The 24,124-nt window shown below is 39.4% G+C and overlaps 2 protein-coding genes across 4 annotated transcripts in view; one reads left to right on the top strand and one right to left on the bottom strand.

The window, feature by feature from the left end:
* The window catches only part of AP3S1 (adaptor related protein complex 3 subunit sigma 1), a 98,356-nt gene extending 95,864 nt beyond the window's left edge, over positions 1–2,492 (bottom strand). The window contains exon 1 of one of the 2 annotated variants that reach the window (XM_036740368.1): positions 2,120–2,492. In XM_036740368.1, the coding sequence (XP_036596263.1) occupies positions 2,120–2,188 (69 nt within the window). In that variant the 5' untranslated portion in view covers positions 2,189–2,492. The remainder of the gene's footprint in view (positions 1–2,119) is intronic. The other variant, XM_036740360.1, reaches the window with a different exon arrangement.
* A 34-nt stretch (positions 2,493–2,526) lies between these two features.
* Positions 2,527–11,609, top strand: ATG12 (autophagy related 12). Of its 2 annotated transcripts, none has more exons than XM_036740373.1 (5): positions 2,527–2,727; positions 2,997–3,277; positions 6,141–6,277; positions 6,916–6,978; positions 8,476–11,609. In XM_036740373.1, the coding sequence occupies exons 2-5, from the start codon at positions 3,118–3,120 to the stop codon at positions 8,524–8,526; spliced, it is 411 nt and encodes a 136-aa protein (XP_036596268.1). In that variant the 5' UTR covers positions 2,527–2,727; positions 2,997–3,117; the 3' UTR covers positions 8,527–11,609. The 2 variants fall into 2 exon arrangements, with proteins under 2 accessions (XP_036596268.1, XP_036596267.1); XM_036740372.1 differs by having other exon boundaries at positions 2,539–2,727; positions 10,436–11,609.
* The last annotated feature ends 12,515 nt before the right edge of the window (positions 11,610–24,124 follow it).

The raw sequence follows: 24,124 nt of genomic DNA, 5'->3' as shown, positions 1-24,124 counted from the left end.
CAGAGGCTAAAACTGAAGCCAAAAAGAAAATTATTGTACTTATCTCTGGCTAAACCACTAAAGGAAATGGGTTAAAACAACACTTCAGGATTTCTCACTTTTACTGAACCTACCTAACAAAGATTACATTATCATTTTATGTAAACTGGCACTTTCACTTATAATTTTTAAAGGCTGGCAAGACTTCTATATGGAATTAAAAACTGCAGAGAAGTGTCAACTCAGGCATGATTTCGGGTTTTTTTTTAATTGAAAGTGCATTTCTGGCTCCAAACAGAATTTTTGGTGATCCAATCTCTTTTCTCTCTACATTCTTTCCACTCAAGGCCCAGCCCTTTGTGCATTCCCCAACAGTGAATGCGGCTCTTCTCTATGTGCTAGGAGCTGTGGATACAAAAGTAGATGTGAAAACAGTCCCACTCTCAAGGAGCTTACATTCTATATTCATAATAATGTAACATTATCAATTTTTAATGTATTTCTCTCTAAACAGGGTAATGAAACCAGCAATTGCTTTTGCAAATAATGTTTGTGCTTTCTGCAAAACAGCCAAGTGTTTTACAAACATTGTAATGGTCCTACATTCTCACTAAAAGACAATAAGGAGTGATGACAATACATTTACACAGGGCTTTTAAATACATTATCTCACTTGACATTCTCAACCTCCAGAGATAGGCAGGGCAGTATCATAAGCCCAGTTTTATGAATGAGGAAACTAAGGTTCAGAGAAAAGTCCAAAGTCACAACCACATAGGTAGTGACTGTGAATTAATTCAAACTCAAGTCCTCTATCTAGAAAGTCTTACCATTTCTACAACTGCCTCACCCGAACAGATGCCTGTGACTGCTAAACAGGGTCAAACTTCCTCATTCAAAAATGCCCCTTGAAGCTGAAATCGAGATTTCAAACAGAAATGCATAATTCTAATTAGCCTCATTACAAACTTTACGAGCTAGCTCAGCAGTGAATAATTAACAGCAGCAAAAAAAAAAAAAAGTTATCCTATAGACTCACTTATCGCTTTTAACCTTTAATAAGAAATGTCCAAAGTCATAGTAGTCACGCACATAAAAATGAGACACGCCAGAAAATCAGGCACATGAAATGATGCCTGCAGTTGGAATTAAGAAAGTGGTAGAGTCCATAAGGACCCTGGGTTCCAACAAGGAAAAGATGTTTTCATGTCACTCCCCTGCCCAAGAAGTTCCAATGAATCCCTTCTTGCCTCTAAGATAAAACACAAATTCCTCACTTTAGCTTTTAAACTTGTCTCCAACCTATTTTTCCGGCCTCGTTGCACAGTACTTCCTTCCTCACATTCTGAGTTCCAGTTGCTGTTCTCCTCTACCAGGCATTCCATCTCCTGTCCTTTGTACAGGCTGTCTGTCCCCTATAGCTTGACTGCCCTCCCACCTCCACCATGCTTTATAGATTCCCTACCTTCCTTCAAAGCTCAACTCGAGTTGAAATACCACCTATGCTCGGCAGCTAATGTCCTGCTTCCCGAAATTACTTTGTACCTATTATTAATATACTTTTCTGTGGGCGTGTCGTCTCCCCACAATAGGAAAGGTAAGCTGCTTGAGGGCAGGAACTTTCTTTTTTCTGCCTCCAGCACCCAACATACAGCAGGTACTTAATAAATGCTAGCTGAATGAACAAAACGTTTCAGAGGTCTGACCAAATCCGAGCTCTGCGCGCGCCGCCGCGGGCACAGACAGGGCCATCCCCGTGGACAGCTAAGGAAGTGACTTCTCCTTAGCCGGGTGACATATGCCCGACGGACAGGCATAGGGACAGATGCAATCAAACTGCACGAGAGAGGTTAGCTCCGGAGTGATGGGGGCCGGGGGAAAAAGCGAGGGATGAGGATGCAAGGGAAGAAAGGCGCGCCCAGGCAACAGGAGGTGTCCGGGCGGGGAAAGGGAGCCACGTTCACGGTCAGATGGGGATGGGCGGAGAAGACCCACATGCCTGCGGATGGATGGGCAGGGCAGGCACAGGGCACCGATGGAAAGCGGAGCGGGGCTGCGGCTGGGAGAGGTGGGGGCGGCGAGGGGCGTGGGGGCTGCTGCTGCTGAGCAGCAGGCAGGCACGGCGTGCAGGGATACTCACATAGGGCTGGTAAAACTTGGAGAGTCGGGGTTTCCCGTGGTTGTTGAAGATGAGGATCGCCTTGATCATGATGGAGCCCGCGGCAGGGGAAGGGTATGGGAGGAGGGAAGGGGTGGCCGGGTGGGCGCTGGGTCCCGGGCGGCGCGCGCGGAGCCAGCACAGCCCTTCTCTTCTGCTTCAAGTCGCTTCCCCGCCCGCCCCCTCCGCGCGCTCCCGGAGAGGGAGGGGAGGGGAGAGCGAACCCGGCAGAGGCTGGATCAGCTGGAAGCAGATACGCCTCGCGTCACACGAGCCGAGAGGCGGGCCCTTTCCCTGGCTCCAGGGAGCGCCTGCGCAGAAGCAGAGGTCTAGCAGAGAGAGGAGCGCCTGCGCCGGCTGCAAGGTGTTGGAGCGAAAGTTCGGAGAGCGCCTGCGCAGACGCAGAGGGCAGGAAGCGAGACGGGGTGCGAGAGCGCGGGGGGGGGGGGGGGGGGGGACGCCTGCGCAGACGCGGACGTAAGGGTGCCGGGGCTCAGGCAGAAAGCGCGAGGGCATTTTCTTCTTCGTTCTTACTGGATACTGAGCTCTGTTCATCCCTGCCCTCCGGCTTTCGAGATTAGAGGGAGGAGGTGGGTATTGACCGTGAAGTCATCGTTGAAGAGGTGATACACTAACTTCGCGTCTCGGGAGCCAGACGACGCATCAGCTCTGGGGACGCCTGCGCAGACGCAGACGGCACAGTGCGAGGGACATTTTCCTCCAGCCCTACCCCCCCCCCCCCCCCCCCCCGCTCTTTTCCCGGGCGCGGAGACTTTTATTAACCTTCGTCCGCCGCCTCTCTAGGCAGGAAGGGGCTTGAGGGAGAAGGTCGGTGTTGACTGCGTGTTTCTGGTTACAGGGGCTGTGCGCTTAGCTCCACCCGGAAGACGAGCCCGAGCCCGGGACAGGTGCGGAGCCTCTCATCCCGCCACATACACACACCCCCGCCCCGGGCACGTGGTCGGAGATCGAGGAGCCGGATGGCTGAGCCCGAGCGGCCGTCGCTGTCCCTTCCCGGGGGCCCCGCTGCAGGAGAGGGAGCCACCGACCTGGGCCCGGATACGAATACCTTGGAGCCGGCGCCCTCTGCCGCTGTCTCCCCTGGAACAGAGGAACCCACCGGCGACGCCAAGAAAAAAAGTAATTTCCCTTATTTTCCTTTATCTGGGATGGGCCAGTTTGGATCGACGTATGACCGACGGAGGGCAGTGACCACTTAAAAAAGGAAGATTGACCACCGCGGGGGGCCTCGTCTCCCTGTCTAATCTGGGAAGGATAAGTTTGTTTATTGCTTGGGAGGGAGGGGAAGCTGACTCGGCTGCCCAAGATTGGGGAGCAGATCGGCAATGAAAGGGTGCAATCCCACGGCCTAATTTTACCTAGTTTCCCTTCCTCCCCCCCCCACGGTAAGCGCAGGAGGAACATTAAGCATCCCCCATTTGGATTTTAACGGTTATTGGGGCCGCTTCCTCTTGGCGGTGTGGAGGCTTTGGAAATGACCAAAAAGTGGTTCGTGGCCTCGAGGACCTGAGCTTTAGGAAATAGATAAGAAATGTGCGCAACTGCTAGCCATAATTCTAAGTATTGTCTGGATGGCCATTGGTTGAGGCTTTGCTAAGTGGAAGATTTCTGCTGAGATTCTAAGGATGGAACACCTAAAAATAACACGGGAGAGGCTGAGAGAATGGGGAAGAAGGCTTTGGAAGAGAGCATTAAAGTTACATCTTTAAGCTTTCCGGAATCTCCACTCCATCACTGCCCCCCAAAACAACTTGTATATACTTTGCTTAATATGCGTGTGTAGCTGTCATTTCCTTTGATAGACTATAAGCTGCAGGAGGATCTAGATTGTTTGCTTCTTTTCTCTTTGTATCCCAGCGCCTAACACAATGCCTGGCATGTAGCAATCTATAAATTTGTGAATTGATTGGTTGAACAGTAGTAGATTGAATTTTAACAGATATAAAAATATTGTGTGAGAGTATTCCAGGCAGAGAGAATGACATGAAGCAAAGGCAAAAGAGGTAGGAATGTATAGGGCTTTTTCAGGAACAGAAGAATAGGATACCCACAGGTGAACAGTGTCAAGACTGAAAAAAGTAGGTTCAGGTCAGCTTTCAGAGGGACTATGTAATATCTACTTAAAGAGGTAATGGCTGCCTAATGGAGTCTGCCTTATTCTGTAAGCAGTGGATGAACTATTGAAGGTTTTTAAATGCAGGAATGATATGATTAGCACCATGCTTTAGGAAGCACGTTAATAGAGGTGTGCCTGTTGGACTTTTAAAGTAGTATAGAAAGAGGGTGGTTTGAATTTGGGACATTTAGGTGTCTCAGTGGATAGAGTGCCAGGCCTGGAATCAAGAAGATTCATCTTCCTGAGTTCAGCTCTGGCCTCAGACACTTCCTAGCTGTGTGACCCTGGGCGAGTCACTTAACTGTTTGCCTCTTTCCCTCATCTGTAAAATGGAGAAGAAAATGGCAAAACCACCCTAGTGTCTTTGCCAAGAAATCCCCAGATGGTGTCACAAAGAGTTGAACATGACTGAACAATAACAATTTGGATTTTAATTAGGGTAATGCCTGTGGAAAAGGAAAGGAAAATTGACAAAACTCAGCACCTTTAATAACTATGTAATATCTAGTATGTTGTATTTTCGATCAGGAAGTCACTTTCACTGGAACTGTTCTTTACCTCTGTATATTAACTTCTGGTATCCACTTATAGTAAACGTTTATTAAGCACCTGCAATGTGCCAGGCATTGTGCTAGTGCTGGGGATACAAAAAGAGGCAAAAGACAGTCTCTGCCCTCAAGGAGCTTATGCTCTAAAGGGAGAGACAACAAGTAAATGTGTACCAACAAGTTATACACAGGATAAATAAGAAAAGATTAAGAGAGTGGGGGAAGCCTTCCTATGGAATGTGGGATTTTAGTTGAACTCACTTTACCATAAGAAAAATACCCAGAGCCAAAAGACAAGTGTCTTGTTTGTATAACTGCAAGAAGTCCAGTGTCACTAGATTAAAGAGTATGTTGTAGAGAGCAGGATGTAAGAAAACTTTTCCCAGCGCATGAGGAAAGAAGGCAATGCAAGAAAGCCCTATCAGTAAATACCATTACTATTTCTGAACCCATCCTTGCTTCTAAAATGCTTGAAACTTAGCATGGTTGTTAAGCTGTTTCTTTTTTGACTAGATAAAGAGGCCATTCTCTTCCTCATTTCTTATTAACCTTAATCACTGAATGGGTGTTGCTTCAATCAAACTCAGACCTGTTAAAGATGTTAACTTAAAAAGACCAAGGTCTCCCACTGGATCCAGGGCCATCTCCAGCCATCCTGATCTATATCTTGCCACTGGACCCAGAGGGCTCCGGAGGAGAAAGTGAGGCTGGTGACTGCACAGCCCTCCTACACTTAAATCCAGTTAACTTGCTTGTCACAGCAGCATTTCCTGGATGTCATGGTCCTCTTCAAGACCAAAGGACAAACAGCAACAACAGCAGGAGGCTAAAGTTTTGAGCTCTGGATGGAATGAAGTGAGAGAATTGTGATGGAGGGAAAGGAAAAGAGAAGCATTGGAAGGGATGAGGCCTGGCTTGAGTTAGACTGGAATGAGACTAAAAGTGTGAAAATGGGCCAGCTAGCTCAAGTTCACCTACCAACTTTTGGCCATAGGTACAAGGAAGATGTGGCAAGCAGGATAGCTTTAGAAGACACCATTTCCCTTCAGTTATTTCTGTCAGTTCAGAGAAGCTTTTGACTTGACATAATTGTTTAGAGCTAACAACTGGATTTTAAAGATTATCCTTGTAATGACTTATAAATTATTGAAAGAAAAAGTCACTAGCAAAAAAAAGTAATATTAAATATTTACTCATCACAGTGGCCGGCTCCAGGCTTTATTAAAAGAAACTAATTGGTGATTTTTTGAAGTATTCTAAATATTAATATCTCATTCTCTTTATTTCAGTTTAATTGTCATTCATGTTGTTTTTACAGTTGATGTTCTACTGAAAGCTGTTGGAGACACACCTATAATGAAAACGAAGAAGTGGGCTGTGGAACGAACCCGAACTATTCAGGGTCTCATTGATTTCATCAAAAAATTTCTTAAACTTGTGGCTTCTGAACAGTTGGTATGTGATCAACATTGCTCTTTTCCTTATGTAGGATTCATAACATTTTAGAGCAGCAAAAACAAGCTAAACTCTTAGGTAGGAAAAGTATGAAAATAGAGAAATGTATTCTTTTTTTCTTTTAAAAATAATTAAATTTCATTCAATTAAAAATCTGTTTTCTCTCTCTTTCACCCTCCTCCTCTCCATTGGAAAGGAAGAAGAAAGACAAAACCTTTGTAACAACTATACATAGTCAAGCAAAACAAATTTCTGTGTTATCTACTCCCCAACAAAATGTCTCTTTCTATACACTCAGGTCTATCACTTCTCTCAGGAAGTGGGTGGTATAGTTCATGATTGGTCCTTAGGAAATGGTTGGTCAATGAGTATCTCAAAATTCTTAAGTCTTTCAAAATTGTTTGTGTTTACAATGTTGTTTTTAACGAATTGTTTTCTTAGTTCTTTTCCCTTCACTCTGTATCAGTATGTATCTCTTTCCAGATTTCTTTGTAATCAGAATGATAAAATAGTTTTGACTATAGATCAGCGAAGAGTTTGATGTAAGTGATCAGGAATGAGAAGAAACACTGTTTACTCAAGCTGCTGAGCTTTGAAAGAAGATTGGATAATAATGACATTTTTTTCTTTCCTTACAGTTTATATATGTGAATCAGTCCTTTGCCCCCTCACCAGATCAAGAAGTTGGAACACTCTATGAGGTAATTAATTTCAGCCTTAACATAATGAATATAGATAAATTATTGATAAATTACATTTCTACTTATCTTACATCATTGACATTTTTACTATATAATGATCTTGTATATGTAACTTTGAACTGTATTCAGAGAAAAACCAATATTCAGATTCACAGTATATCAGGATTAGAAAGGACTACATAGGGCATTGAGGCTAACCTCTACCTGAACCAAAATCCTTTGTGCAACAAAACCAAAAAGTGACTATCCAGCCTTTGTTCGAAGACTTCTAATAATAAAAACCTTCCAGGACAACTCATTTCAGTGTTGGATAGCTCTGATTATATCAAGTCAGAATCTGCTTCTCTGCGCTTCTGGACTTTGGGACCTTTGGGATCTAATCACTCTTTCATATGATGGGCCTTTTAGATACTTGAAGACATCTCTTGTCTCTCCGTACACACATGCATGCTCACACATATGCACACCCACTCACATACCCCCTAGTATTCTCTTTTCCAAACTAAACATCCTCAGTTCCTTCATCTGAACCTATTATGGCATGAACTTCTGGTCCTTCACCATTTTCAACTTAGCAAATATTCTCCAAAAAATATCTTGCCTAGAACTGAACACAGTAATCTATATGTGATCTGATCAGGACAGAATATAAAGTGACTAGCACCTTCTTATTCCCAGATACTGAATCTCTGTAAATTTTATCTCCCTGTCACATTAGGTTTTTAGTTGCTATCTCACACAATAGTTGTCATTGACTGTTGACTCATACTGAGTTTTCAGGATGCTAAAACCTCCAGATTTCTTTCAAATAAACTGCTCTCTAGCTATACTATTCTCCTCCCATCTTATATTTGTGGAGCTGACTTTTTAATCCACATGTAAGGCTTTATATTTATTCATAATAAATTTCATATTAGATTTACACCAGCATTCTAGCCTGTCAAGATTATCTTGAATCTTAGCTTTGTCACTTGATATATTAACTTGGTACTAACACTACCTGTGTGACCTTAGGTAACTTGGCATAACCTAGCCAGACCCCAACTTAACTGTCTCTAAAACTAAATCGTTGGACTTATTGGCCTCTAAAGGTACCTTCCAGCTGTTCACCTATAAACCAGTGATCTGGAAATTTGATGAGTATGCCATATACAATTTTATCCCAAGTCATTGATAAAAGTATTAACACAAGACCAGAGCACATCTCCTTCAAGAGACCTCTATCCAAGTTAACATTGAACCATTAATGAGATTTGGTCATTCAGCCACTTTTTAATTCACTTCTCTAACCTTTCTCTGTAGCATTAGCCCTTGTCATCTTGTCCATAGCCATCACATGGGAGATTTTTGTCACATGTTTTTCTACAATTCAAGTAAGCTGGCTGTGGCATATCCCTAATTTACCAGTCTAGTAACTTGTCCAAAAAGAAAATGAGGTTTGTCTTAAATAAATTGTTTTTGATGAAGCTGTACCAGCTCTTTGTTTTCTTTTTCTAGATGTTCACTCTCCATCCCATTAACACAAAGGAGGATTTTATCAAGATTTGAAGTCACCTCACTGACATGTTGTCTGTAGATTACATTCTCTTTACTTTTCTGAAAACTGAATTAACATTCTCCCTTCTATGGTGTCTCCCCTGTTCTCTGAAATCTTTCAAATATCAGTAAACAGAGTCTTAGCATGAAAATCTGCCGGTTCTTTTAGTACTCTGGAATGTAATCTGTCTGGACCTGGTGACTTAAATTCATCAAAGGTGGCAAAGTGCTCTGTTCCCATCTCCTCACTTATCTTAGGTTTCAATTACAAGCTAGCCCTTTTTTTTTCCCAGTCCAAAGATTATTCTCAGCAGAGTTAGCAGAAGGAAAATAAGAGTAGAATAGTTAGTTCTGCCCTCTCTTTCATCATTTTTGTCATCTTATCTAACAGTAGTCTTTTTTCAATACTTCCTCCCCACCCCAATTTAGCTTTAAAAAACCTTTTGTGATCCTTTTTTTTTTTTTGCTAGTCTCAGCTCATTTTTCACTATAGAACACCTAACACCATTCTTAGAGGGCTATGCCACGCTTTTGTAGTCATCCTCTGTTATTTGCCTTTATTTCTGTCTTCTGTTCATGTCTTTTAAAAATCTAAGTTTCTCAGTGATTTCTCTATGTTCACATATAATTATCTCTTAAGAAAGATAGTAACCACCTTTTTGTCTTCATAGAAGTTTCTCTTTGCATCTTCTGAATTTTATTCATGAAGGCTTCTCATTCCTCTTGAGTCAACTTCTATTAAAAATTTAGGCCATGGTATTCAATCTAACCTTTCTCTGAATCCTTTGAAATAGTCTCTTCAGAAATACAGACTGCATGTCAAACTGTGCCCAACTTTCCTCTTCTCTATTGCGAATTAGTATTGGTCAAAACCCTGAAGGATCCCCTCATTCCTCTTTCAACAACCAGTTTCATCGTTTTGTTGAGAATTTGGTCTGGTAGAACATTTCACCTTCTCGTCCCTCCTCTCTGTCTTGTGAAGGATGAGATTATTATAGAGGCAAACCAAGAAATTACTGGCTGCTTTGCTTTTATCAGAAAGAGAGGGAACTCCATCAGGTGTCCATATAACTGAAGCTTCCACTATTATTATATTGTGCTTCTAAGTTTCCCTAATTCCTCATCTGTTTCTTCTATCAATTCAATGACAGTAGCACTTGTGTTTCTGCCTCTGATTCATTGGGTTTCTTCTTCATACAAATTGCTTCTCACTTTCTCTCTTGTACCTACCTAGTTCCTTTTCTGTGAGGTGTATCCCTTCAGAACCATATTCCAGGTAACGGTCCTGACCCACCAAATCTCAATATATCGTTTGAGGTAGTTTTTTGTTGGGATTTCTGATTCACCTTGCTTATAACACTATGTCTTAGCTAACTCCAACCCTTCTTTCTTTTTCCTAGAGTCAATTGTCCAGTATTCCCTGCATGATTCAGGGGAAATGGCTAGTCAAGATCATTAGCTGTCTTTGTCTGTAAAATACATATAATAATACTTGTACTCTCCCACAGAGTTATAAGAAAAACACCTGATAAATGTGAGCTTAGATTATTATTCCCAATTAGAATAATAACCATAATGAGAAGAGGAAATGTGGCTAAGTGCAATTAAATTCATTACCAGTGAAAAGTAACTCAAATATACCATTTTAATGCTGGGTTCAGTAACATTGAGCAGGATTTAACCAAATTCACTAAATAAATATTCCTAATTGTGTCAAGGAAAACACCCATTCCTTGACAGATTAGGATTGCAATGCTCATAATCTACTTGCTCACATATATGTAAGACTATTACAAAATATTTGTGGTCTATGACATTTGATAGTGTTGATTTCATTTTGAGGAATAGATTACACATTGAGACTGTAAGTGCAGTGGAGCTTAATTCTTTGTTATATTTTCTTTTTTTTCCCTTTTTATAGTGTTTTGGCAGTGATGGTAAGCTGGTCCTGCATTACTGCAAATCTCAGGCATGGGGATGATCTATAAACAATAAGAACCACTTGCTGCTTAGCACTAACCTCCAGAAAGGAAGCAGAGCACTGTGTACAAAAACATGCTGGAAAGAGATGAATGTGATCTTTTCTCCATTTATTTACAAAACACCTCTTTCTGTATAAGAGATGTGCCTGTAAACAAAGAATGGAGTCCCACTAAATGTAACTTAAACTATTTGTCATGCAAATCATCGTTACAAAGTTGACAGAATATACCCATCTTGGTAGTGTTGCAAAATGTCTTGGCTGCTGTTTTTTTAATGACAAACAATGTAGTCTTAATTTTACTTTGATAAAAGGGATTTTTTTTAATACTTGTTTGTACAGGGAAATCCAATGTGCTTTAGTTATAAGATGTGTTCTTTCTCTTATTGCATCTCCTGGGTAATCTTCTCTTAAAATATCTCAGTTTGCAATAGCTCCATTTGGCTTACCTAGGCCAGAAGAGGGTAGCCCAGCAGGCAAAAGAGGGAGGGATAGATGTTGGCATCTCTCTTTAATGTCTTCATTGCCACAGTGGCACTGAAATTTTTTTAAAATAGCCTGTTAATAATAACAGACATGTAGCCAACAGGTGGAGCAAACAATTTGGATAGCTGCAAGACTACCTTAATATTTTTAATTGTGTAGTAGGAACTCTCAACATGATAGGGCTTTGCTAACTTCTTTTATTATTCTCCTTTATTAAACATTATTTGGGATAGGTAGATTATCCAGATCTTTTTAGCCATATTATTTAATAGTTATTGAAATACGCAGTGATTTATTATTGTATGTTTACTTATACAATGCCAAAAACACTTTGTATATAACTACAACAACATATCTCAGTTAAACTTTTGGGATTTTTGCTGTTTGATTCTGAAGGGCCATCAAAAAATCACCTTTCTGCCTCATGTAGTTCTCATGCTACTACTGAAAATTTATTTTTTTCCATTAGTTTAGCCATTATAACTAACTTTTTTCTTTACTGCATTGGTCACATGGTTTTTTCAACTAACATTCCAGTAAATTGAATGAAATTACATATCATTTTAGAGTGTCTACTGGAGCCATAAAAGAATAAAAAGGTTTTCATAAATTGTGCATTTCAACTTCATACTGTTTTCCAAGTTTCGATTTAATTCTGTATCATTTCAATGCTAGTATAGTGATATGTCACACATGAACATTAGGGGGCGCCATAGAACAACAGTAAGCTCTGTTTCCCTTTTAAAAGCTGAAATCTATATATTTTCAAGCACAATTTAATTTTAACTTTATGCTGAACTTGATCGGCTTTTATACTTTTATTTTTAATAATTTATAGATAGATGTCATTTCAACAAGTATTTATTAAGAACCTGGTAACATGCCAGACACTGTTCTTTTGCTAGGGCTATAAAGACAAAAATGAAACTGTTCTTGTCCTCAGGGAGCCTCATATTCTACTGGTGAGAGTAGAGACAAAATCTACACAATAAGCACATATAAAATATGCAGAGCAAATACTATACAGATTTCAGAAGGGAGTACTAATTACTGGAGAGATCAAGTAAGGCCTCTTGAGTTATTCTTTGAAGAAAGCTAAGGATCCTACCAGATGGAGGTGAAGAGGGAGATCATTTCAGGCATGAGGGACAGCCTCTTCAAGGAAATGCATTCCTCTTCAAGGAACAGCAGGTAAGTCACTTTGAAATATGGTATATGAGCAGGGAGTGTCATAAAATAAGCCTAGTGAAATAGGGTGGATCCAGATGGTAAAGAGCTTTAAGAGCCAAACAAAGGAATTTTTTTTTTTACAGGCAAGAGGGAGCCGCTGAATGTTCTTGAGTAAGGCAGTAACGTTGTCAAACCTGTGTCTTAGGAATATCAATTTGGCATCTGTGGAGGATAGTTCAGAGAGAGTAAGAGACTGGAAGCAGGGAGATTTAGGAAGCTAATAGTTGAGGTTAAGACCTCAAATTAGGTTGGTGGTTGTGTGAGGGAAGATAAAGGGATAATTATAAAAGATTTGGAGTTTGAGTTGACAGAACTTGACAGTTTTGGAGGAGGGTTGAGGGAGAGTGAAGAATCAAGGATGACTTCTAGGTTACAAATCTGAGTGACTGCAAGAATGTTGGCACCCTCAACAGAAATAGGGAAGTTAGAAAACGGGATGTGTTTTGGAGAGTTCTGTTTAAGATATCCAGAAGGCAGTTGGTGGAAGATTACTCAGGAAAGCTAGGGAAAGAGATGCTTTGATAAGTAGATATAGAAATGATAATCCAATCCTTGACACTGATGAGATCACAAAAAGAGAACAGAGAGAAAAACAGGACTAACAACAGAAGCACAGGGTATATCCATGTAGAGGAGGAGACAGATAAATGATTATTGAGCAAGAGAGACTAAGAAGGAATGGATAAAAAGAAATCCAAAAAAGAACAGTGTCACCAAAACTCAGGAAGGAGATAGTAGCTAGGAAAAGGAAATGGTCCATACATGAGCATTTATTAAGCACCTACTTTGCACCAGGCATTGTGCTAGCCTGTGGGGATACAAAGAAAGAGAAAAAAAAGTAATCCCAGCAGTCAAGAAGCATACATTCTAATGAAGGGAAAGCGTGAGTAAATAACTGGGCACATGGGGAACAAATCCTCTTCATAGAAGGATTTGTTCTGTGAAGTTTGGATTCAGTTAAAGGGCTGCACTTGAGGACCTAGAGGGCCACATGTGGCCTCGAGGCCGCAGGTTGCCCACCCCTGTAAGTCCACGAAGATATATGAAAGGTGTTAGCAACTGGGGGTGTGGGTAGGATGGGGAGACTGGGAGCTTTGTAAGGAAGGATTGAGCTGAGACTTGAAGGAACATAGGAAAACTAAGAGGCAGTGTGGGAGCAGAGTATTCCAAGCACAGCGAACACCAGTACAAAACACATAAAAGGAAGGTGGAGTATTGTGTGTAACTCTAAGTAGGCCAGTGTAGCTGGATTGTCTAAGACTGGAAAAGTAGGAACACAAGTTTAAGGGCTAAAAATGACTTGATATTTGATCTTGAAGGTAATAGGGAACCATTGTTGCTCTTGAGTGTGGTCAGAGCTATGCTTCAGGAAAAATTGCCTTGGCAGCTCAGTGGAAGATGGATCGAAGTAGAGAATGACTTGAGGCAAAGATCCGGAAGGTGATAGGTAATGAGGACCAGAACTAGTTCTTGCTCTGAATGCAGAGGAAAGGATGTTGTTATATGAGACATTCTGAAGGTAGAAATGACAGGATTTGTCAGCAGATGGGATATTTGAGGTTCCTGAGAGTGCATTTGTCCAGGATGACACTGAGATTTCGAACCTTGGTACTGAACGGATAGAGGTACTTTTGCTAGTAGGGAAGTTTGGGAGGAAAGATAATGGGTTATGTTTAAACATTTGAATTTGATATGTCTTTGGGACATTCAGTTCAAGATGTACATGAGGCAGTTGGAGCTGTGGGTCTAGTCCAGGGGTGGGCAACCTGCAGCCTCTAGGTCCTCATGCAAGACCCTTTGACTGAATCCATGAAGTTTGGATTCAGACAAAGGGCTGCACTTGAGGACCTAGAGGGCCTCACATGTGGCCTCAAGGCTGCAGGTTCCCCACCCCTGGACTAGAGCTTAAGGTGAGACCAGGACTGTGTGAGAGAGTGGGGTGTGTGTGTGTGTGTGTGTGTGTGTGTGTATTTGGGAATCATCAGCATAGAGATGATAATTGAACCCATAGAAGCTGAAATAGTATGGAGCAAAAGAGAAACAGTCCCAGGACAGAACCTTAGACAATGCCTACAGTGGATATAACATGGATGAAGAACCAGCAAAGGAATAGGAGAAACAGAGTTGAACATAAAGGAGACTCAGGAAAGAGCAGTATCATGAAAACCTAAAAGAGAATATTCAGAAGGAAAGAGTGACCAACAGTGTTACATGCCACAAAGGTTAAGGAGGATCGGGACTGAGAAAAGGCTATAAGAAGATTTGATAAGAGATCATTGATTATGTTGTAGAGAATAGTTTCAGTAGTGTTGGGGCATAGGTATGAGAATTGAGATATAGATGAATTGGGAGGTCCAAATATTTGAGGTGAATATACATGCGTGTGGGCGCACACACACACACTGACATCATCAAGTGTTGGGGAAAGGGTCAGACTAGAGAAGAATATGAGCTAGGTATTGATGTCTTTGAGAAAGGAAGACTTCAAAGAAGAGTTGCGTACTATAAATGATTACAAAAAACACTTTCCAAATCACTGATCCATAAGACAAAGGTGCATTAAAACAGTTCTGAGATTTCCTCACACCAGACAAATAGCCAAGGTGACAAAGGGAACCAGTCAGTGTTAGACTGTAGGTAAGATGGGATACTAACACCCTGTTTGGTAGAGTTGTGAAGTAGTCCAGCCAACTGGTTTCGGTTTGTAATTATGTGAGAAAAGTAGTAATTTCTACTATCTTTTCGCCATTACTGCCTTTATACCCTACCAAGGTCAAAGGCAGAAACAAAGACCCCAGATTTCCCAAAATAGACATAAAAAGCAATCTTTGGGGCAGCAAAAAAACTAAAGAAGGGGATTCCCATCATTTGGAAATACCTGAAAACTATGGGATATAAATTAATAGAAAATTATTGTGGAGTAAGAAATGACTAGCAAAAGATTTAGAGAAACATGCCAGTTGAATTGATGCAGAGCAAACTATATACAGAGCTATGCAGAACCAAAAAGCAACATATTGCAATAACTACAGCAGTGTAAATGAAAGATCACTAAAAGGAAGGTGAGCCCATGAGTAATGGAAAAACAAGGAAAGCTTCTGAAAAGAGTTATGAAGACAGCTCCCTCCTCCCAGCAGAAGGGCCACTTGTACATAACATTTGGAGGAAGTTTGGGGTGGTTGATAAGTCTAGAGGTTCAAGTCTGGTCTCTGGGCTTGGATCCAGACTGACCTCTCAATGTTACCCTGAACCTCTCAATGCCCATGGCAAATCCAGAGGTTGCAGAGAAAATGCCAACCTGCACTGCTAGAAGGAGTGTCCTCACCCCAGATTATTTATGTTATAGGGTCACAGATCCAGTTCTATTTCTTTGATACAATGGATAGAGTGTTAGGAAGATCCGTGTTTAGACTCTGTCTCAGCACTAGCTGTGTGACTCTGGACATGAAGTCACTTGACTTCTCACCAAATAGAAATATTAGAACGGGGTTGTGAGAAGCAAGTGCTTTGTGAACTTGAAACACTGTATAAATATAGCTATTATCATTACACTATCAGATATGTTTATACAGTATTTAGTGCCTCCAATGTTTTCACTTAATTTGTCACAGAAGTTAAATCTGAAGGAGGAGCTGCTTAAAATGCCTGATTTCAAGAGAAAAGATATCAATAATTTTTTTTTTTTAAATAAAGCACAGGTGAATGTCCTGGGGGTAGATGAAGATTTAGGGTCTCTCAAACAGTCTTGTTTTAGTGTGAATTCTAGCAGTGATTTCTTCTTGCTGCTAGACATTTTATGCTCAAGAAAATTATCAAAGAACAGGACACAACTGAACAGCCTAATAGAATGACTTTCCTGAATGAGACATTCTCTGCTGTGCCTTTCCACACTGGGTATAAGATTATAAAACTTTTTTTCTATAACACATGGAAGCATCTAATTGAAATACAATTCACTTACAAAGTGGTCAGTTGTTTATTATCATTTTCTTTTGGAATCTGGGGCCATCCAGATATTGCAAAATCATATTTGGCATTCAGAAATAGACTGAGATAGGTCTCTTAAACCTATGCTCTTTCCACTACACCATGCTGCTGATAAACGTTTGCCCCAAAACTGGCCACTGGCCATTCACTAAATATAGTCCGATTGAAATCCTTGCTCCAGCACTTATTAGCCATGTGTCCCCTGGACAAATCACTTCACCTCTCTGCAGCTCATTTTCCTATCTACTATCTGTCTCACAGAATTGTGAGGAAAGTGTTTCAGAAATATTAAAGGGTACATATACTGGCTATGTCACCTGGCCGGTTACCCGTGTGGACTTGGTAAGTCATTTTAACACTGTTAATATTCTAGAAACTCTCTGAGACAAGTTCTTAACCTTGAGTCTGTGAACTTTTTTTATATTTATTGATTACTATTACAACATAATTGGTTTCCATTGCAATCCTTTGTATTTTGTTTTGTTCCCTTAAAAACCTAATTCTAAGATATGTCCATAGGCTTCACCAGACCACGGAAGGAGGCCACAACACATAAAAAAGGGCAAGATCCCTGCTCTAAGACTATAATTACAGAGAAGATGGCAACCAGCACTGACAAGTGAGTTTCCTCATCTAGGATTCCTTATATCAATGAAATTACAGGTCCAGTCTTTAATCCTTGTCCTATAAATGGAAATTTGGGCTTTTTTTCTTTTTGCATCCTCACCTTTACTCAAACCATTCCCTCCCCTAGAATTCCCTCCCAACCCCCATTCCCTTTGCACCTCCAAAAACTTCTTTTTCCCCCAATTCTACCCATCCTTAAAGGTCCAACTCAAATGCCACCATCCTTCCAGAATCTCCTATTACCCCAGCCAAAAGTGTGCTCTCTGGTCCTCCAAACTCCTTGTGCAGTTATTTGCAGGTATTGCAGTAATTCTTTTTTATATACATGTTTTCCTCCAAAGCCCATCCAGATTAGAAATTATGCTTTACTCACCTTTGTATCCCCAGAATGCCTTGCACATAACAGGGTCTATATAACACCATGAATTGCACAAGATGGCCACATCCTCATAAAACTGACCAATGATAAACTACCCATGAACAAAGATGTTTGCTTCCATGATGCTTCCCCTAAGAATCTACACAAACTTGTGGCTATCCAGTGCCCAAAGGAAAGAATGAAGTACAGAATTTTCCTGAATAATGGAATGCCTTTCCACAGAAGAACAGGGGTAACTTAGATTTTGGAAAAGCACCTGTTCCACACAGATTATTTTAGAATTGTACTCACAAACCTCTAAAGGATATGAGGATGGGGCAGGGAAGAGGTTGGATCTTCAATAACTAAGCTTGTCAAACAAGACAATAGATAAGTAGTGTATTCATTACTATCTTCCCTGCCTCTTTATTGGACAGCTTAATCTTAGGGATTATATAGATAGGGAGTGTTCATTTATTTGCTAGAAGCCCCACTTTTGCAAAAGACTTTAAGGTCACAGCATGGGGAACTAAGTCTATCTAACTAGATAGTAAGTGCGACAAAGGAGACAAGAAAGAGAAGATGTTAACAGATGATACTGCATTTACCTCGTACAGTAGGGAAAGAGATAAGTTGAGGATCTTTTGATCTATAATATATTAATGACTGATCATTGCTTCAGAAATAATGGGATCATAGATCTAAACCTGGAGGGACTTCAAAAGCCATCTACTGCAACTCCTCATTTAGCAGATAAGGAAACTGAGGGCTAGGGAGGCTAATGTCTTGCCTCGTTTGGATCACGTAGTAGTGTCAAAGGGAAAGATGTTTGACCTGGAGAGCCACACTTTTCCTACTGGTCTTAAGTACAGAAAAGGTCAAATGTCTACTCAGGAAATAGGTTATGGGCTGAGGAAAGGCAGTATGGAGAATGGAGGTGTGTGAGGAAGAAAGATAGCCACATGTGCTTGGGAAGGTGTTTAATGTTATATTGGTCCTTGCAAGGATAGACAAAGAATGTGACTTGGAGCACATACCACACTTTCCCCAATGTGTTTGACCAAGTAATACATAAAACAACATCATAAAGTTTTCGAGTTATCCCACCCCCCTGCGTTTCATGACTATTGATGTTCTGGGGACAGGGCTTGGGAGGTTATTTAACAAAAGTCGCCAAAACAGATGTATTTGAAGTAGTTTAGCACATAAAATACATTGAGGTGGGGGGCAGGAGTGAGGGCATATGGTGAAAATAAATCAGGAAGGCTTGAATTCAGTCTTTCCTAGAAATTTATTAGCTGTGTAACCAGGCAAGTCATTCAACCTCTCTTTTCTGCATCTGTAAATGGGAAAATATCACCTTCGTTCCAATTTGAGAGGATCAGCATGTACAAAGTGCTTTGCAAATAGACAAATCTGTTACAGACTAAGTCCCATAAGATGACAAACATTTGATGACAAAACTTGTTGGGGATGAGCCAGCTATTCAGGCAGAAATGGAGAAAAGTGAACAAAAGAAAACTAATTCTAGTCAAATTTGTCACTTCATTATATTGCTCAAAATGAATGAAATGAAATGAGTGATTAAAGAGGGGAGGGAGTATGATTTCCATACTTTAAGAACCCATGATTTATTCCAATAGCCTAGTCAGACTCTCTACTAACCACTCTGCCTTCTTAATGAGTTCTAGAAAAAAACATTCATCTCTTGGTCACTGAGTTTATAGTGATAAAAGGGTAATATAGTTTAGTATAGAAAATATACTGAAATGGGCTGAAAACAGGATGAAGAAAGGAAAACTAGATTGGAAGTGACAAATATTTTGAATTTGAAATCATTCAGATTCATCAAATTACATTTTGAAAACATCATTTAGGACATTTTTAAACTGCATTATAACAAAGAATTGATGCATATTTATGTACTTGCAAAAAAAAAAAAACCTGATGTAAACTTTAGCCCTATAACTGTAGACCTTTTAGGGGAACTTCATAGAAAAAAAATGTTTTTAAAGAGTTCATCACAAAACACATATATAAATATATATATATATATATAGTATATATATATATTATGCAGATATTAGAACTTTTTTATTAAAAATCTTGAAGTAGAAAATGTGGTATAAAAACAATAAAATGGTATAAAGAAAATAAAAGAGATAACAAAAAGAGAAAGGAAGATAAAAGACCATATGCAAGTCAAGTGAAATCATAGATTCATAGAAATCATAAATTCCTAGAGTTGGAAGGAGCCTTCAAAGTCATCTAGTCACAGCACTCATCCAATACAGGAATATCTTCCATATAAAACTTTGTATCACAGAATACATACTGGGAACGGAACTCAGAAGCCATCTAGTCCAACTTATTCCTAAACAAGAATCCCATCTAAATATCCCTGAAAAGAAATCATCCAATCTTCGGCAAGAAGACCTCCATTGTGAGAAACACACTGCCACCCGAAGCAGCCCACTTCAATTTTGTATAGTTCTAATTGCTAGGAAGTTTTCTTAACATCAAGCCAAAATCTTGATGATTTTTACCCATTGCTCCTAGTTCTGCCCTGTGGGGCCAAGTCTAATACCTCTTTCTTCTATCTGCATCCCATACTCGAAGACAACTGTTATAATCCGAAGTCTTATCTTCTGCTAAACATCCACAATGCTCTGGTGATCTTTAACATCTAGCCTTTACTTTCCAGTGTTGCACAGCTCTGATGGTCAGAAGTTTCTTCTTTATTTAATCAGGTCTGTATCTCCATACCTGTCTATTCTTTGGCCCAAAATTTGCCTTCACTAGAAAGATACAAAAAGTCTTTTCTGTCTTCCACATAGTAGTGCTTAAAATATTTGAAAACAGCCGTGACATGCCCTTGTCTATTCTTTTTTTTTCCTCCCACATAAATATACTCAATTTTCTTTTCAACCATTCCTCATACAAGATGCTTTGTAGACCCCTCAAAATTCTGCTCATATTCATTTGAACACACTCTAATTTGTTAATAATCTTAAAATGAAATTCCCAAAATTGAAAACAGCACTTCAGATGTGCTCTAACCTGTGCAGAGGACAGCAAGACTTACCTCTTATGACCTAGACATAATACTTCTGTTTACAAAGGCTAATATTACGTTAACCTTTTTTTAAGCACGCTCATCACACTGTTGGCTCATATTGGGCTTATGGTTAACTAAACCTCCCAGGTCTTTTTTTCATATGACCTACTTTCAAGCCAGTTCTTCCTGATTCTGCACTTATGCAATTGGACTTTTGAACCTGCATACAGGACTTCCTATTGATCCCTGTTAAATTTCATCCTAATGGTTTGGACCCAGCCTGCCAAAATCTTTCTCAATTCAATTCAAAAAATATTTTTCAGGACTAATTGGGGGTAGAGAAGTGTATTAGGCACTGGGGTTCATACAAAATTTAGGTAAGACATGACCCTCAAGCAGCTTATAATCAAGTAGGGGGATAAAATAAGCAGGTGACTAATCTACAATAATATTTTTAAAGTTCATTAGAGAGTTTAAAAACGAAAATGTGAGAATCAAGAGTAAAAGATTGTTGCAGATGGAGGGTGAGGGAAAGCTTCACGGAGGAGATGGAATTTTTAAAATCTTTGAATTCTCTCAACATAATAGTCTATCTCTTAACTTTTAAAATAAAATTTTCCCTTTTTATTGTGAACTTGACAATGAATACAAACATTTCAATATGCAAAGACAAGAAAGAAGTTTGTATAAGAAAACTCTTATATCCAGTTTGTGTGCCTGTTTTCTTACAACCCCTCCAACAATTGTCATTTTTCTTGTTTGTCATCTTTGCCATCTGATAGGTATAAGAAGGCATCTCAGAGTTGCTTTAATTTGCATTTTCTTACTATTAATGATTTGAAGATTTTTTTCATGTAGTTAGTAGTTTGTTTTTCTTCATTTGGGAACTGCCTACTCATATCCTTTGACCACTTATTTATTGGAGAATGACCTTTATCCTTAAATATCTATATCAGTTCTTTATATTACACTTTTCTTTTTGATCACCTTTGCCAGTCTTATGCATATGAGGGAGAACCATATCTTTGTTTAAATTTTCATTTCTCTTATCATGAGTGATTTTTTCATCCTTTGAGAATTGCTTCTTCTTATCCTTTGACCCTTTATCTTAAGGAACGGCACTTGTTCTTATATATTTGAATCTATTTCCTTTGTATCTTGCACTTTAGACTTTTTCAGAGAAAATTTCTATGAAAATTCTTTTTCCTAGTTAACTGTTTCTCTTCTCATTTTAACCATATTACTTTTAGAGAAGTTTTTAGTTTTATGTAATCAAAATTGTCCATTTTGCCTCCTGTGACTTTTTCTATCCCTTGTTTGGTCAAGAACGAATTCCCTATACACACTTGCAAATGGTATCTCCTTCCTAGCTGCTAAAATGTCTATGATATGGCCTTTTATATCTAGGGCATGTATCTATTTTGAGCTTACTATGATGTATGGTGTGAGATGATGGTTTAAACCCAATTTCTGTTACAGTGTTTTCCAAATTTCCCAACAGTTCTAGTTGAATAGTTAATCCATTACTCCATTAATTGGGATCTTTGCATTTATCAAGTATTATGCTATGTTTGTTTTCTTCTGTATGTTATATATCTAATCTGTTCCACTGATCATTTTTTCTATAATTTAATACTCCACTTGTGTGGATGATTGTGGTTGTTGTTTCTTCATTCTTGAAGGGGACCAATGACATCACAGGGAGAGGTCTTGACTTGTGCATGAATTGGATTTACATGAGACAGAATTGCACAAAGCTCTCAGCTTCACTTTCTCTTCTTAAGTCATCGAAGTTCATTGGCAAGACGAAAGTCAGGATGACTGGAGATGGCCCAGGATGCAGTAGATAACCTTGGTATCTTTGATGTCTGACCAAACTCTAAGCTTTCTACAACACCTGCCTCAGCCACCTTTGTGGCCATTGGAACAAATTGTTCTCATCCATTCATTCTACTGGGAGGACAGGCTAGGAAGTCTTCACATGCTTGCGGTAGACATCCTTCTAACTCACTGACGGGTTTGAGGCCTCTCAACTACCCTCCACCTGATTTAGCCCAACTGCTAAGACAGTTTTACCAACTATGTGGCCAACTATGCTAAAGCTTCTTGAAGACACAGATGAGAGTTGGGTGAAAGGTGAACACTAAAGGTGGAGAAGCATCCCTGAAGAAGGTTCACACCAGAGGTGCTAGTCCTCCATGCTGATGATTACTATCTTGTAGTATAATATAAGATCTGGTACTGCTAACGACTCCTTTTCTTCTTACTTTTTTTTCATTATTCCCTTGAAATTCTTGACATTTGTTACTCCAGATAAATTGTATTATTATTTTGCTATTTCTAGAAATTAATCTCTTGGTATTTTGATTAGCATAGTATTATTATTTTTATTATATTGGCATGGCCCAGCCATGAACAACTAATATCTCTCCAATTATTCAGGCCTATCTTTGTTTCTGAAAAGACTGTTTCGTAGTTGTATTAATATAATTCTTGCAGGTGTCATGGTAGTCACTCCTAGATATTTTATATTCTGTGGGGGTGGGATTTAAAGAATTTTTTTCTATTTCTTTGTAATGGGGTGGATTTTTTTTTTTTGTAATATACAAAAATGCTAATGATTTATGTGGTTTTATTTTATATACTGTTGCTTTGCTAAAGTTATTTATTGTTTTCAGTTAATTTTCTTTTTTTAATTTTATTTTAGACTCAAGGGCTAGAACATGAATATAGAGTAAAGAAACAAAGCATATCATAAACTTGGATATTGAAACTTAAATACAAATAGGAAAGAAAAAAAGCATGTTGTGTGCATAGTAGAATGTAAGAGAAGATTCAAAATATGTAACAATAAATTTTCATTTCAAGAAGGCATGTATGATAAATAATACACATTATGTTGAGAATTGTCCATCTTTTCTTTGTTTCTTTGTGAGTTTTCTTTTGTTTTCTGCTGTGTACTTTTTTACTTTGTTCTTTTTTTTCCCTCCCCCAACCCCCTAAAAGGCTACAGTAAGGTTTAGATATGTTTCTCTTTAGCTGTAGATCTATACATACACATCTACATACATATATAGACATATACTTTCCCAAACATACTCTACTTCCAATCTTTGTTTTTATGTTTGTGCATATCTCTTGTTTCCTATCCCTCCTGACTCCTCTACTTTACTTCTACCTACTGCCTTGCCCTCCTATTACTTACCTACCCCGCTCCAAGGATCCCTCCCCATCCTCCCATTCCCATAAATCTAAACACCTTTCTATACCCTGCTTTTACCTATTTCCTCATTCTCCCCTCTAAAAATCCCTCCCTTGTCCTCTCCCCACTCCCTATGCCCCTACCACTTTATTCTAAATTTAGAAGACTTTTATATTCTTCTAAACATATATGTATTGTTCCCTCTTAAACCCATTTGCAATGAAAGTAGGTTACCAGAACTGCCAGCCCTCCTCCCCCATCTAATTCCTCTGTATCCATTCTTCCTCTTGCAACTCATTTGTACAAAATAATTACTTTTTTTAGCTGTTCCTGAGTGGTTTTACCTTTTAAATTCATATCGTAGTCAGGTTTATCCCTCTCTTTCTTATGAGCTCACCAGTTATTAATAAGAATCTTAGACATACATTTTACATTTTACATATGTAATAGGTAAAGGGTCTGTCCTTATGAATCCCTTATTCTTTGGTATGTACCTTATGTTTCTCTTGGTTCTTGTACATTGAATCTTCTATTAAGGTCAGGATTTTTTTTTTAACAAAATCTCGAAAGTCTGAGAGTTTATAAAATGTCCATTTTTAAAATTCAGAATAATACTTAACTTTGCAGGGTATGATATTTTCAGCCAGAGCTCCAGGTCTTTTGCTCACTGATATATTGTAT

This window comes from Trichosurus vulpecula, chromosome 1 (assembly GCF_011100635.1).
Source record: "Trichosurus vulpecula isolate mTriVul1 chromosome 1, mTriVul1.pri, whole genome shotgun sequence".
NCBI lineage: Eukaryota > Metazoa > Chordata > Mammalia > Diprotodontia > Phalangeridae > Trichosurus > Trichosurus vulpecula.
This window is presented reverse-complemented; position numbering and strand designations above follow the sequence as displayed.

Coding starts and splice junctions, on each gene's coding strand:
- ATG12 (XM_036740372.1), top strand. CDS start 3,118: ATGGCTGAGCCCGAGCGGCCGTCGCTGTCCCTTCCCGGGGGCCCCGCT. Junction 6,278..6,915: donor TTGTGGCTTCTGAACAGTTG/GTATGTGATCAA, acceptor CTTTCCTTACAG/TTTATATATGTGAATCAGTC. Junction 6,979..10,435: donor AAGTTGGAACACTCTATGAG/GTAATTAATTTC, acceptor CCCTTTTTATAG/TGTTTTGGCAGTGATGGTAA.